This window comes from Canis lupus, chromosome 17 (genome assembly GCF_011100685.1).
Source record: "Canis lupus familiaris isolate Mischka breed German Shepherd chromosome 17, alternate assembly UU_Cfam_GSD_1.0, whole genome shotgun sequence".
NCBI classification, from domain to species: Eukaryota; Metazoa; Chordata; class Mammalia; order Carnivora; family Canidae; genus Canis; species Canis lupus.
In genome coordinates this window covers 15,315,285-15,331,841 of record NC_049238.1, presented here as the reverse complement: position 1 = coordinate 15,331,841, position 16,557 = coordinate 15,315,285, and the positions used below count along the sequence as shown (strand labels likewise).

The following is a 16,557-nucleotide window of genomic DNA, read 5'->3' as shown; positions in this document are numbered from 1 at the left end:
GATCCCGCGACTCCAGGATCACACCGTAGGCTGAAGGCAGACGCTTAACCGCTGAGCCACCCAGTCGTCCCAAAATAAGTATTTTCAACTCATGAATACTAGTTACTTTTTCGTTAAAGAACAAATATTTCAATTGATAGGTATTGGTTCATTTTTTATAAACTAAAATATTTCTGATTTACAACCCTGTTACTTTTTTAATATATTGGGAGTCAAAAACAAAGTTTTTTCCATTTCCTAGTACAAAATTTCTTAACAGATAAAAGATTCCTTTTTAAAAAACAAAACCACAGTATCATCATCTTTTAAAATTAATAATTTCTCACTATTTTGTTTTCCCTAATTACCTTAAATGTCTTTTTATGGGTCCCACTAAGGCCCCATATATTGCATTTGTTTGATATGCCCTTTAATCTGGAGCCACTTCCCCATTCTCTTTTTTCTTTCCATTTATTTATTGAAGAAACTTTGTCCTATTGAATCTCCCACATTCCTAACTTTGCCAATTGCTCCCCCACGGTAGTATTGAATGTGCTTCTCTATTCCTCATATTTCTTATAAAACGGAATTAAATCTAGAAGTGTGGTCTTATTGTTTGTTTTTGTTGTTTTTGACAAAATAAGTTCGGTATTCTCCCTGTTGCACCATATCAGAAAACACACCTCTGGTTGTCTCCATTGTGAGCTTGTCAGCCTGATCCACCTAATGGTGTAGCAGCCTAGAATTGAGCATTTTTTTCAGATGTTGCAAAGTGCTGATACTCTAATTCTGTCATATCTTCAGCAGTTATTAGCTGGAAGTTTTCTATAAAAAAGAACTCATCATTGTGAGGTTACCCTGGAATATAATATAGTTCATATAGGAGTCGGAATAATGCTTGATTTCTTTAACTTTATTTTCTAACTTTGAGAATGAGTTGATGCCCTGGCAATTTCTGTATGTAATTCATGTTTTGTTTTGTTTTGTTTTGTTTTTATCATTGTTACCTGTAAATTGATAGCTTTTAGGGTACTTGATAGGTTTTAGCTCATTGCAGTCTGAGAAACTTCAATTTTATACCTTCTTTTTGATCCCTTAAATTTCACCATCTAAGGTACCTGGCTTTCAGCTCAGGTCATGATCCCAGGGTCGGGGCACCATGTCTGGGCTCCCTGATAAGTGGGAAATCTGCCCCCCTCCTGGGTTTCTCTGCCCCTTCCTGGCTCATGGTCTCTGGCTTGCTCTCTTTCAAGTAAATAAATAAAATTTTAAAAATTACCTTTTGCCATTTGGAACCCTTCAGATTGGCTCCCATTTGACTACAACTTTTTTTTAAAGCAGCATTTAAATACTGAGAATCAGAGAAACAAATGGGAACGAAGAAGGAAAGAGAAGGAATTTTAAATTAATGGTTTTTGGGCAGCCCCAGTGGCTCAGCAGTTTAGCGCCGTCTTCAGCCCAGGGCGTGATCCTGGAGACCTGGAATCGAATCCCGTGTCAGGCTCTCCGCATGGAGCCTGCTTCTCCCTCTGCCTGTGTCTCTGCCTGCCGCCCCCCCCCCTTGTGTGTGTGTGTCTCTCATGAATAAATAAATAAAACTCTTTTAAAAAATTAATGGCTTATCTTGAAATACAAAAAGCAGGGTTATAGTCTGGGTTTCAGGTGAAGTGTTCAGCTTTAAGTGAATTAATTTTCTCATATTATCTTGATCTATTAGGGATGGAGGAAATTATCTACCTGCAACTGTTTCTGTAATCATTCTCTGATAGAATTCAGGATCTAATTTTTCCCCCCTTTTTTTAAGATTTTATTTATTTATTCATGAGAGGCAGAGAGAGAGAGGCAGAGACACAGGCAGAGGGAGAAGCAGGCTCCTTGCCGGGAGCCTGATGTGGGATTCGATCCTGAGTTTCTCTGATCACACCCTGGGCTGAAGGCGGCACTAAACCGCTGAGCCACCCGGGCTACCCTCTTTTTCCTTTTTAAATAAAATTTTAAAATATGCTAGTGATTTCTTATTTAATCTTTATGCTCACATAGTAATTAGATTGATAAGGCATTTCCCAGTCATAAAGCAACATTCTGTATTTTTATTTAACTTAGAACTTGACGAACTAATGGCTTATTCCTTGTACCTCTTCATTTTTGTATATGTGCTGCCAAAGTGAGCACTGTACTTCTTCATTTTTGAACTGGCTTATATTTTTCTTAAGAAAAAAGGTACCTAAAAAGTGTAATTCAGGCTTTGAGCTTAGTGAAATTAGCTTATTAAAAGGTGGCTATCAGTTCTGACAATTCACTAATATCTTATATTCAGTAATTTGCTTCTTATGGATTAGAAAATTTTATAACCTATTTTCTAATCACAGAAAATTTTATGTTAAAAATAGGCAGAATAAAACTGTTAGTATCATTTTTCCTATTAAGTAGAAGTTAACATCTGTTACAATTGCTGAACTTTGGCAGATTGTGTCATCTTCTTTTAGAATGAAATGTTTAAAAATTAAAACAGGGTGGCCCAGGTGGCTCAGTGGTTTAGTGCCTGCCTTCAGCCCAGGGTGTGATCCTGGAGACTCCGGATTGAGTCCCACGTCAGGCTCCCTGCATGGACCCTGCTTCTCCCTCTGCCTGTGTCTTTGCCTGCCCCCCCAACCCCGTCTCTCATGAATAAATAAAATTTAAAAATAAATAAATAAAAATTAAAACAGATATGACCAAATCGGTTGTAAGGCAGTGTGCAGTTTTTCTGAATGTCATATGGTCCTTACAGCAGAAAAACAGAATAAATTATTTTGAAGCTTTCATTGAAGGTACTCCCTATAATTGAATAGCATTTGAATAGTTTTCTAATGCACCTTCATATGCATTATTTCATTTCATCCTAATTGTTAATGTAGACTGGCTGAGCAATATGGCCATCAAAGATAGAAAAGCATAGTTCTTATGAGCCCAGGAGAATTGCCCAAACCAGTAAATGATGCACCATTTGACTCTTGCTACTATGCATGATTTTTCTATTATGCTATTCTATAATAAATTGAACAGTTTTATAAAGTGTATAAACAACAGTATTCTAATCAGCCTCCAAAACTGTGTACCTCACAGTGGCATAGGTCATATATTTTTATTTTTTATTTATTTTTTTAAAAGTTTTATTTATTTGTGAGAGACACACACACACAGAGAGGCAGAGACACAGGCAGAGGGAAGAAGCAGGCTCCATGCGGGGAGCCCAACGTGGGACTCCATCCCAGGTCTCTAGAATCACACCCTGGGCCAAAGGTGGCGCCAAACCACTGGGCCACTGGGGCTGCCCAAGTTATATATTTTTAAAGTTGTATTTAAGATTACTAAACTTACTAGAGCCCTTTCTCTCATTTCAGTTATTCTTGAGAAAGCCCAAATATATTAACTACTCCATGAAATAAAAATAGTGTTAATCATAAAGCAGGCAACCTAGAAATTGGCTATAGGACAGCATACCCAGCTCTCAACAGAGTATTATTTACAGGTTCTTGTGGTGATGTATATTAAAGCACCACTTCACAGCCTTGGTGTGTCTAAAAGTCATTTATTGATTGATATGAAATACGCTGTGAAGAAAAATCCAAAATTCTATTATTACTCATATGGAGATGCATATGATTATAAGATACAATCTTTATTTCATTTCTGTATACAAATTTATTGATCTTAGTTCTAGTTTGGAGTTACAGTGATTCATTTTTTTGTCCTTATGTTTTATTATCTGTGACTTTATGGTTCTAATGACTGGATATTTTCACCAGTTCAGTTAAGGTAGTCTCAGATTTAGAACTAGCAAATACTTGATGATCTAAGTCAGTGGTTCAGCTTCAGAATGAATCACTGGGAGCACTCAACAAGTGTGAGGAAGTGAGCAATTTGGAAATGTGTGGCAACAGTTTTTGCTTATCACAGTGATTGTAGGGATTCTATTGACGTTCAGTATCCATATGCTAAACTTCTCATAACAAAAAAGAATTTTATCCCACTTAAATATCCAGTAGTGCCCACAGGGAGAGAGACACCTCAGAAGAAAATAATTCATATTTTACACACGACCTTATCCAGTTCACATTTCTTTTTTTACTCATAGTTACTGGATTCCTTGAGTGTTCTTAGGAATCTTTGACCTTGTCCTCCATCATCTCCCTAATGCCTTTTTTCTTTTCTCCTACCATCTTTCCTTCCATTTATCTGAACTCTGCTTGCCAGTGTATATTTTAAAGTTTGGAAGTGATAAAAGTTTATAGATGAGAGGAAATGAAAGAAAGTCTATTGCCGTTTTGTATATGTTTTTATTTTTTGAATTATTTTTTGGTAATGTGTTTTTAAATGCTTTTCCCTCCTTGATATGAAGTGTGCAAATAGGAGCTTATTCTTTAATTTTGCTGATTGTATATCATTATTCTCTGTGATCTTACTGTTTTTATTTTTTGGCCCTATCTTCACATTTCCATTTCAGTTCCCCACTCAATTATTTCTCTACCCTTTTCTTTTTACTGAGATCAAGTAAATCTTCATGTGCCTCAAAAATTCGTTTAATTTCTCAAGATTTCACCTAGAATTTACATCATTACATTATTTATACACTAAGCAATGTACATTAAGTAAACATAAGATCAAAAATATACCTCTTAAAATACATGCAGATGTACTTTATGAGAGATCTGTAGCTTTAGGTAAGTAATCTTTAAAAATGAAGACAGTGTGTGTCTCATGGGATAACACTGAAAAATAACTTATATACCGAGAGTATTTTCATATGCGAAGGTTTCCTTATAATGTATCCAGGGATAGGTCCAATGGAAGAAGGGCAAGATCTTTACACTGTAAACTCTAAACCACTGACAGAAGTTAAATAAGTCAATTAAATGGATAGGCATACTGTATTTGGGGATTGAGAGAGTCTGTTATAAAGACATTGCCTTTCTTCAGGTTGATGTATAGATTCAGCACAGTCTCAAGAATTTTTCCGGTTTTTTAAAGAAATTGACAAGCTGATTTTAATATTATAAATGGAAAGACCAAGCCAAGAATAGTCCAGACAATCTTGAAGAACCAAGTTAATACCAAATTCGTTAAAAACTTACAGTAATTAAAATTGTGGTATTGGCACAAGAATAAGTAAACCAGTGAAATAGAATAGTGGATCCAGAAATAGACCTACTCATTTAGTTACCTGATTTGTGGCCCCCTTACCACTCTGGTATATTTGTGAAGGATGGTCTTTCTAGTAAATTGGACTGGAGCAATTAAATATCCAAATAGAGGAAAATGAACTTTGACTACTCTTTCACATTCTGTTCATGTTAAATGTTCATGTTAACTGTTCATGCACAGTTATAAATTTTATTCTCAAAGAAATTAAATAATTTGCTTATAGTCATGAAGTTAGTAAAGAACAAAAATCTTGAGCCCACGTCTATCTTGCTTATTCTAGGATATCACATTGCATTCTCAGAGAATGCTTTTCTTTCTGTGTAATATCTATCTGAATAAATAAAGGGTCTTATTCTCTAAGATTAGAGTTTTTTCAACTTTTAATAAAACTGTGGTAAAATACAACTTAGCCTATTGTGAGTTGGTGGGGAATGTGAGTTTGAATGTCGATATATTGACTCCTTTATGGCTTTTTGCTTGCTAACAATTGACCTTTAATCCAAGTTAAATAATTTTTACTCTAGTAGCCTAATAAATATTTTATTACTAATTTCTAAATTAAAACTGATGAAATGTGGTCATCTTTATATGACATTTTAAACAGAATAGGAATAAGCTTAATTTATACTGAGACTAATCCATTACTATTTTATGTTTATCTTTTGTGGGTAGTTTTCACCTCCATTTTAGGATTTTTGTATCTGGTCAGAGTTTTACATATTAATTCATTCAGCCAATAAGGACTGCTTGACTAGAGATACTATGTTACAGAAAAAGACACCATCCCTACCCACTATAATGGAGTTTGTAGTGTTGTGTTGAATGTAGACATATATGTCAGCAGTTAAAATGTAAAGATTGTAGTGCTCTTTCCTTATTGCACTTTAATTCCATTTTATATAAACATAATCTGTCCATTAGAATTATCATCTTAATTCCTTAATGATTTTTTTTGGTACCAGATTTACCACAGACTGGATTTATATTAGAGTTATTCTTGGGTTTATTTTAGATTAGAAGCAAGAAAGCTGAAACCTTTCTCCACAGCTCTAAAGATTAGATCTCAGCAGAAGTTTGGATAATTGATAATGAGGATTTTATTTATGAATCTATTGTACACTAGCTACTTTCTTGTTTCAAAAATCAGTTTACATTATACATGGATTTCTAAAAGCATTATTTGGCAGTTCCAGTCAGTGTGTTTTCTGATCAGTTTGTTAGAACCATACTCTTCAGAATACTGCACTTTGAAAAGTTTTATGACAGTCAACTGTGGAATTTTGTGTGTATGTGTTTTGTGGGGTTTTTGTTTTTTTTGTGTGTGGGGTTTTTTGTTTTTGGTTTTTTGGGTTGTCATTTTGGTTTTTGAAATTGAGTTTAGGTTTAGGTTTTTCTGGGTTAAACGTATCTTTCACAGTACCTTCTCGGTTCAACCCTCTTCCCACCACTTTAACAACCTCAACAAGAGAGAAAAATCAGTGTGCCTCTAATGTTTGTCTAGGATCAAAATTTTTCTCCCTAATATTCATAATTCAAGAAGCAAACCTTAAGATTGCATAAATCCACTGAGTAATCATGTTTTAAAGAGAAAAATCCCAGCTCCTATAGTTTTCATTTACTCCAGCCACTCAGGGCAGCTGGCCATGAAATCGCAGCAGGAATATTTTAAAAGAAATGAGAAAAAAAAAAAAAGAAATGCAGATCTTGTATTATATCCTGATGGTTTCTTAACTGTCACCAAAAGCATTTACCCAAGCCAGGAATTGAGGTCAGATCTGAAAGGGTAGTTGAGATGTCAGGGAGATATTTTTGCCCATGTGTTCATATCGGGCAGTCATTGAAGTTCACCCCACTACTTAGAATTTTGGGGGCATAGGCAGTTTTTAAAGTGTCCTTATTTTCAACAGAGAGGCCGTTAGTTTTCACTAGGATTTTGGGGGCATAGGCAATTTTTAAAGTGTCCTTATTTTCAACAGTTAGAGAGTCAGTTAGTTTTCACTAAAGATTAAGCCTTAAGCAGTTTTTGAAACCAAACAAAACTAGCTTTTTTTGTTGGAATAATGGAAATCGGCTAAGTGAGTTAATCATAGAAATGATGTAATACTAGTCTGAAGATTGGTTCATATATTAAAAAGTAAAATCTTTTTAAATGCTTTTTGATGAATGAGGGAAGATTTTCAAATATGTTTTGTTGTGATGGTCTCCCTCTTTGTATTTTTAGAAAGTTTACACCTAACTACAGGCTAAAAGGTAAGGTTATTTAAGTGCTTTTACAAAACAATTTCTACTGAAATGGAAACAACAGATCTTTATTTTGGTTTGCAGTTTGCATCTAATGTTTGCTTTACATGTTGTCATAAGATGTACAACTTTAAGATAGCACACCAGACATTTATGCTTTTTATATTAACCTATTAAAAATGATTTGAAAGGATTATGCTTTTAACTAGAATCACCTGGACTTTGGGGGCACCTGGGTGGCTCAGTTGAGCATCTTACTCTTGGTTTTGGCTCAGCTTATGATCTCAGGGTTGTGGGATCGAACTCTGAGTCAGACTCTGTTCTCAGCAGGGTATCTGCTGGATATTCTCTCCCTCTCCCCTGCTCACTGACTTATTCTCTCTCAAAAATAAATAAAATAAATCACATTGGCTTTTAAACTCCCTGAAACTTCGGTCTTTTTCCAGTAAAATGTTTGTGTCTTTTATATGGCAAACATATAGTTAATAATGATTTAAAAATATTATATGTAATTTATTCCCCATGTAACCTCAAGCGTATCCCAGATTTAAGAACATCATATGCCATTAAATGTTCTTCATGAGGTAAAGTGCAGTATAACTAAAAGGTTTAAGTGAATTGTGGAGATGTAAGGGTTTTAGAAAAACCTCAATCTAATTATTATTTATTCATTCTTGAGTTAAAGTATTTAGCTTCTCCAAGTCTGTTGTGTCACAAGTAAAATGGAGATAATTTCCTTGTCCCATAGGGTTCTTAAGAAGATAGCATATGTATTAGTTTTCTAGGACTGCTTTAGCGAACTACTACAGCTAGGTGGCTTAAAACAAATTTATTGTCTCACACTTCTGAAATGTAGAAGTCAAATCATGGTGATGTCAGGGCCATGTCCTTTTGAAGACCAAAGAAGCAGCAGTCCTTCCTTGCCTCTTCCTAGCTTCTGCTTCTGGTGGTTGCTGGCAATCCTTGGCATTCCTTGGCTTGTTAGATGCATCAGTCTTATTTCCACCTACCTCAATATGTGACATTCTCCCTGTGTGTCTCTGTCCTAATTTTCCTCCTCTTAGGAGGACACCAATCATTGGATAGGAGCCCAACTTAATCCATTATAACTTCATTTTAACTTGGTTACATTTGCCAAGACCTTATTTCCAAATAAAATCAAATTCACAGGTGCCAGAAATTAAGAATTGAACATAGTTTTTTGAGAGACTCAGTTCAACCCAGTGTAGTCTGCCTTCTGGTTCCCCTAAATTCATGTTTGGCCCACATGCAGAATATATTCACCCAAAAGAGTCAGAACCCATCCTCCCATCAACCCAAAGTCTAAAAATCTCATCTAAATAACTCAGAAAATGGGCACATGGGTGGCTCAGTTGGTTAAGCACCTGCCTTTGGCTCAGTTCATGATCTGAGGGTCCTGGGATCAAGCCCCATGATGGGCTCCCTCCTCGGTAGGGAGTCTGTCTTCCTCCCTCTGCCCCTTCCTCACTCGCACTCTTTCAAAGAAATAAATAAAATGCTTAAAAAATAAATAACTCAGAAAAGTCCAGATCTCATCTTCTCTGTCAGACACTGAATGTGGATCAACCTTGGACAAAATTCTTCTCTGTGGACCTATGAAGCCTACAAAACAAGTTATCTGCTTCTAAAATACAGTAGTGGGACAGGCATAGGGAAGACATTCCTGTTGCCAAAGGGAGAGATTGGAAAGAATGAAGGGATTACCAGTCTCCAGCAAGTCTGAAAGTCAGCAGGACAAATCCTACTTTGACAAGACCTGAGAATAATCATTTGTGACTTAGATGCTCTGCTACTGCCCCACCTTTCTAGCTCTGCATCTGTGGCTCTGCTCTCAAAGTCATTTTTTGAAAAGATTTTATTTATTCATTCATGAGAGACAGAAAGAGAGGCATAGGCAGAGGGAGAAGCAGGCTTCCTGCCCAGTGGGAGTCCAATGGGGGACTCGATCCCAGAACCCTGGGATCATGCCCTGACCCAAAGACAGATGCTCAACCGCTGAGCCACCCAGGTGTCCCAACTCAGAGTCATTTTTCATTTTGTTCCATCTCTGACCTTCTCAGGCCAGGCTGACAGTGTTTCTATCCATAGGAAATTCTCAAAAATATTGTTGATCTCCCATAATGTCAAGGGACTGTCCAGCCATGCCCATTGGCTCTGTGTCCTTAGCATTCTATCTGGATAAACCAAGATTTTTCCAGATCATCAAGTGCTGATTTTCTTTTGCTTAGCAATTCCTTCTTGAAATTATCTTTTTCTCTTATTTTATCATAAGCAATTAGGAGAAACCAGACCATACCTTTAACACATTGCTTGGAAATCTTAGCTAAAATATCCATATCAGTTCTCTTTTCTGCCCAGTATAACACACTTCAGTCTAGTTTCCCCATTTTCAATAACCTGTTTCTCATTTTCTCTTAACTTTCACTTAAAGCATCTTTAGCATTCATATTTCTACCAGCATTCATGACAAACATATATTCTCTAAGACGGTAGCAGTTTTGGTAAGTGTTCTTCACATCTGAGCCCTTATCAGAATTGCTTTTAATATCTGTATTTCTGCCAAACCTTTCTTCAGGGTAGTTAAGCCTTTTTGTTAAGCACCTCCCAAATCCAAATTCACTTCATTATTAGGCTTTTTTTCTGGTAGCACTTTAGTCTGAGTACCAAAATCTGTGTTAGTTTGGTGGGGACGTTACGTCAGATTACCCGAGCTGAATGACTTAAAATGGCAAACTTTAGGGGAGGCACAGTTTCAACACAGTATAGCATTTTATGCAAAGTTCATGTTCTGAATGTCCAAAAAAGAGTGCTCAATAAATGGTTCTTGCCTTTTGTGTTTTTTTGTGTGTGTGTGTTTTTAATTTTTTTTTTAAGATTTTATTTATTTATTCATGAGAGACACACAGAGAGAGGCAGAGACATAGGCAGAGGGAGAAGCAGGCTCCATGCAGGGAGTCCAATGTGGGACTCGATCCTGGGTCTCCAGGATCACGCCCTAGGATGCAAACGGCACTAAACCGCTGCGCCACCGGGGCTGCCCTGGTCCTTGCTTTTTGAATGGATCCTCATGGACCATCAGGATCTAGCACATAGTATCAGTTATCAATATTAAGTCGTTAAATGGACTTTCTAAAGTAGGTAAAAGGAACTGATGATGTTGAACACAAACTTTATTTAAATGAGATGCCAGAACTCAGGTCAAAGATCTGATCAATGTTGTCCTTTGACAAATCATAGCTTTTGAAGTTAGGAAAGTGTAACTGATGTCTCAAAGTGATTCATGTACATATTGAGAAGCACTAATTTGAAGTCATTTTTCCTACCAAAGTCCAACAGTGTGCAGATAAATCAAGAAGTCAGATTACCCATGTTTGTTACTGTCTACTCTAGATGTTCCATATACTTATTTTAAAAAGTGATCAGAGAAAAAATACTGAACTAAAAATACTACGTTGACCTGTTTATGGTATAGAAGTAACTAAAATTAATGTCATAAAATAAAATAGACTGTCCCCATTTTCGACATTTTTCAGCCACCCCTTATCATCGATTCTTTACCTGCTCCAACTAATTGGTTATCTTTGGTTATCCCCTTACCATTTCTTAAGCTTTTTAGAGCCTTATCTTCTGAAACAGGCTCTGTCTCGTAGCTTATATATAGTTGTACCCTTTTCAGGACCCAAAATTACTAGGATTACCCATTTTTATTTGAAATTAGTAGTTGACAGCCTGTTATAAAATGAACCCTTGAATTATCTTGGATTTTAATTCATTAGCCTCCAGACTCTTCTATCAGAATATAATCTTCAGATTTTTTTTTTAAATAAAAAGTATCCACTGATTGTAATTCAGTATGTTTTGAGTGAGGCTCAGAAATCTATATTTTTAAAAGAATACACAGGTCTGCTAAGTTGAGCTGCTATTACAAGTCCTCAGGGGGTAGAAGATAATGAAAAGACTAGTTTTATTTATTTTGTGGTTTCTGTTACACTTTTTTCTTCGCCCATGATTTTCTCTGTATTTTATAATTTTTAGCTTTTGATTAATAGTAGGAAGGATTCTTTTTTTTTTTTTTTTAAAGATTTTATTTATTCATAGAGAGAGAGAGGCAGAGGCAGAGACACAGGCAGAGGGAGAAGCAGGCTCCCTGCAGGGAGCCTGACGTGGGACTTGATCCAGGGTCTCCAGAACCACACCCTGGGCTGCAGGCAGCGCCAAACCGCTGTGCCACCGGGGCTGCCCAGTAGGAAGGATTCTAAAATGGCAGACTTCTCAAGGAAATTAATGAAAACTTATCAAATCATGTTCTTCTAAGATAATTGTAAGATGTTTGCCTTCACTCAGTTGTTAACGAATAAACTTGAAAACTCCTTCTGTAAATAGCATGTAAGGGGCAGCACACTGTTGTGTTTTAAGCTGTAGCCAAGGGTCCTGGCTTATTAGCTACATATCACATTTGGGCCCTAATGACTTCATCTGTGAAATTATCGTACAAATCTCCATGTCCAGTAACATCTAAGTAGTGATTAAGGAGTGGTAAATGATAAGGGGAGGTGTCCGTGATGATTACTGAAGGACTATTCTCCCTTTTCACACACTTGGTACAGAAACACATCTGCTTGTAGACTACCACTAGCAATGAAATGAATATAGATAGCCTGTATGTTTTTAATTTTGGAATAATTTCAGACTTTGGGGAAGTTGTAATACTAATATAAAAGCATTCCAGCATTCCCTTTACCCACATTTTCCAAATGTTATTTTTTCCTCATTAGCTTTATCATTCTTTTTCTCTCTTCTCTCCTCTGCATATTCCTTTCCTCTCACATCTAGTTTTTTTTTCCTTGATACTTTGGAAAAGAAGCTGCAGACATTGTCCATAAATCTATCAATATGTTTTCTGAAAATAAAGACATTCTTTTATGTTATCACAATTATCAAAGTCAGGATATTAACAATGATTTAGTACCACAATCAAATCACCCAACTTCACTGAAACTTTTCCAGAAGGGGTAGGGAGAGAGTGAGGACTGGGAGGGAGATTGATTAGGAGCCTCACACATGACACTCGTTTGTCATGGTTCTTTAATCTTGCACTATTTCTCAGTCTTTTGTGACTTTAACATTTTAAAATATAGGCCAGTTTTGTAAAATGTCCCTCAATTCCAGAATAGGTTTTAGATGGCTTGCTTTCATTGTTTAGTAACCACATTTTAAAATGTGTAATATATTATGAATTGGGTTTTAAATACTTAATTTGTAAAGAAAGGCATCCTGCCCTGAGTGAATTTTTTTTCCATTTTGTAAATGCAAATACTAATTAGACTTCCAGAACTGAAATTCTGAGGTTTTTAAAACTGAAGGCAGTTTAAGTTAGGGAGTTAAGTTGGTGTTAGGGAGCTGATAGAATATAATCAAAGAATAGACATGGGAGACATTTCTGTTGAATATTAGAAGTACCAAATAAAATTGGCATAGTCATTCTTGGGGATAAATATGTATTTTGAATTTGGTGTTAAAAATCTTCAGTTCATTAAGGGTAACAAGGTGTAGGATTGGGCCTTATGTTTGAGGTAAGTTACCATAAGTAATGGTGCAAAGATAACAAGAGAAGGAGAAGTGAATAATTAAACTAGGATTCTACTAGGAAATTTGTGTGTGAAGTAGGTTCAGAATAATGACTTGAAAATTAGACTGAAGAATTTAGAGGATATACTTTAGCAGGATGCTTTACTGTAAAGTGACATCATCAAAGTAGCCTTTGAATGGAACATTATAATTGTTCTTTGTAAAAACACATAGGAATAATAAGCAGAGCACCCCTACCCTATGAAAAGATTAAAGAATTGTTAAAGGTTCTAATGGGCTAGTGAACAGTTTATGGCACTATATATATTCATGGAACTGTATAAATAGAAATAATAGATGCTAGAGGGTTAAGAGTATTGGGGAAATCAAGACAGTATTAAAACACTGAATTTTTTCCACTTTTTAGATTACACACTTTTAAGAAAGAGTACAGAACTGGACCTTGGGCAGTTAATGTTACACAAGATTGTCATGAATATTAGTGTGTACTCACGTTCTGTCAGACATTGTTTTAGGTATCAGGTATCTAGTATATAGGTGAATGTAATTTTATGGCACTTAACATTGGAAAGAGGACTGGAAAGTCATATATGAATTATGTGTAATCTGGATGGTGGGAAATTTAACAAAGAAAGGCTAGGGCAGTGGGGACTAAAAGTAAAAGGAATGTTCTAACTCAATTCACTCTCCAGGATTATAACTGTCTTACTGCTCTTTGTCCCTATAACTCTTTTTGCCTTTATAAATGCCTCTGTATAACTTTGCAACTTCGCACTGACAGTGTGTCCTTGGCATCATCTCTGCCTTGTGGTTTGGATTGTATATATATATGTAGCATTACTTTACATAGAGATGGTATACAAAGGCAATAAAGCTGATGGTAGATTCTGTTTATCTGAGCTACTAAATCTGTGCTTTATGGTTTTCAACACATTTTTCTTTTTTAAAAGGACACTGTCAAGTACTTTTAAATGGTTATTTGTGATAACAATTTCCTGCTTGTATTTTTTGTTTCTATTGACTGCCCTTTAATTTTCTTGTTTGGAATGGAATAGAAGTTAAAGAGAGGCTTTTTATTTTGTCTCAAATGATCAAGATTAAAGTTCCAGGAAAAATAAATGTGTATTTCTGTTTCTTTATTAGTAAAATAATGTTTTATGGAGAGTATTCCTTTACATTTTTAAAACATTTTTAAATAAGATGTAATTTTGATTTATTACTTAGTTTTTGGGATTTTTTTTAACTTCAGAAATTAATCAGTATGTTATAACTTCTTTAAGAAATGGTTTTTTGGGGCTCCTGCCTCAGTCCATAGAGCATGCAACTCTTGATTTCAGGGTTATGAGTGCAAGCACCACCTTGTACATACAATCTACTTTAAAAAAAAAAAAAGATTTTTCTTTGCATAGAGGTATATACGACTTAATGCTTTTTTTAAAATATAGCCCAAAAAAGGACCGATTTAGCCCATGTTCCATTAACACTGCAAGTCAATTTCAGCCCAACTCTATTTCAGTGGCTTAAAATCTGAGTTAGCCAGCTATTTGTAACCTTGTTAATAAACTGGAAATTTTGTTGGTGGTTTCAGTATTCTGTTATTGATACTAGTATGTACGAAATTACTTGCTATAATTATGTTTTATACTAAGCTTCCAAGAACAAATAAAAGTTTCGTGTATGGCGTTACATGTTAATAATTACGATTTAAACTAAACTGCCAAGAACAAATACAGGTTTATTTTTCTCCTGTTTTCCAGTCTTTTCCCCCCGAATCCTATAGCTGCACACATTAAGTAAACGTGTGAGATTTCTCCTCCAATTTTAATTTCCTATTATAACATATAGGAGTTAGTGGTTAGTGAAATGAATATTTATTTTTTGATTGAAATTTTAGTTTTAAATAACTCTTATTTGAGGAATGGCCTTGTCAAAAATATTTACTGACCACAGCTGCTTTGTTGTAGGAGGCCTGACAAATGGTAGTGGTCGATATATCTCTGCAGCACCTGGAGCAGAAGCAAAATACCGAAGTGCTTCAAGCACTTCCAGTCTGTTCAGCTCCAGCAGCCAGCTCTTTCCTCCTTCTCGGCTTCGGTATAATAGGTCTGATATTATGCCTTCTGGCCGAAGTAGATTATTGGAAGATTTCAGGAACAACCGTTTTCCAAACCTTCAACTTAGAGACCTGATTGGACACATAGTTGAGTTTTCTCAAGACCAGCATGGTTCTAGGTAGGTGATTATGGTTTATGATTACTCTGCACTGTATTTTTGCTTTGAAAATTGCTGCCTTTTAAGAGGCTACATTTTTCTTGACTAGGATTAATCTTTATAAAAGTTACAAGTTTTTAAAAAAAATACATACTTAATAGGGATTAGTAATTTTGGATAAGTGATAAAAATGCAGGTTCTTAAATTATTTTTGGTTTCCGTAATGAAAATAGAGGAATGCCTTTTATTGAATAATATTTATTACATTGACTCACTTTTGATTAAAATAATGCTCTAATTTACATTTGTCAACTTAAGTGTCCCCGATGTATAGACTTTATCAAAACAAAGTTAAAAAGAAAGTTAAATGGTTTTTGCGTTCCTTTATAAATTAGTATTTGATGTGATGTGGCCTAAGTTGAAACATTTCACTTTTGTTTTAGAAAAAATTGGCAATTTTATACATTAAACATAATATATGTACATGTGAGTTGGTGTTCTCAAGATAGAGCACAAAAAGGAAAAAGTTGAATTGTAACACATTTATTAAATTTGTATGGTTTTTTCTTTTTATAGTTTTATTGTATCTCCCTGTGGTTGAACATTCCTCTTTTTTTAAAATATTTTATTTATTATTCATGAGAGAGAGAGATAGGCAGAGACACAGGCAGAGGGAAAAGCAGGCCCTGGGCTGAAGGTGGTGCTAAACCGCTGAGCCACCCAGGCTGCCCTGAGCATTCCTTAAGAGTAGCAAAACAACCTTGTATCACTCACAATGGGTAAGAATTTATTTGTAAGGGTTTATTTTATTTTCTAAACTTAGATAGTAATATTATAAGAAAGCATGTGAATAGGCAATAAAATCTAATTTTTCTTCCTTGATTTATAATGCAACCAGAAATAACTATTAAACTTCCCTATGTCCAGACATTTTGCCTAACTGGTAGTTACTTTAAATTAAGATGTTATAAAGGAAAAAAGTAATTTAAGGAAAAGCTTCCTAACTTTGGTCTTTTTTTTTTTTCCTTTAAATTGGCGGTTCACAGTAGTAAATGTGTTAGTACTATTTTTGGAAATAATTCTATGTGTATATATATGGGGATGTGTAATACTCAAGTCAGATTTTACAGAAGCTTGTTTTCAATGTGCTGTTATGGCATGTAAAATTTTTTCTACCTAGATTCATACAACAAAAACTAGAGAGAGCTACTCCAGCTGAGCGACAGATGGTATTTAATGAAATTCTACAAGCAGCATATCAATTAATGACAGATGTGTTTGGAAACTATGTTATACAGAAATTTTTTGAGGTAAGCACGTATACATGTTTGT

General features: G+C 35.2%; 1 protein-coding gene across 10 annotated transcripts in view; it reads left to right on the top strand.

The window, feature by feature from the left end:
* Positions 1 to 16,557, top strand: part of PUM2 (pumilio RNA binding family member 2) — a 95,807-nt gene that overhangs the window by 66,258 nt on the left and 12,992 nt on the right. For all 10 annotated transcript variants that reach the window (XM_038560858.1, XM_038560859.1, XM_038560860.1 and 7 more), the window contains 2 exons: positions 14,979 to 15,246; positions 16,406 to 16,535. In XM_038560858.1, the coding sequence (XP_038416786.1) occupies positions 14,979 to 15,246; positions 16,406 to 16,535 (398 nt within the window). The remainder of the gene's footprint in view (positions 1 to 14,978; positions 15,247 to 16,405; positions 16,536 to 16,557) is intronic.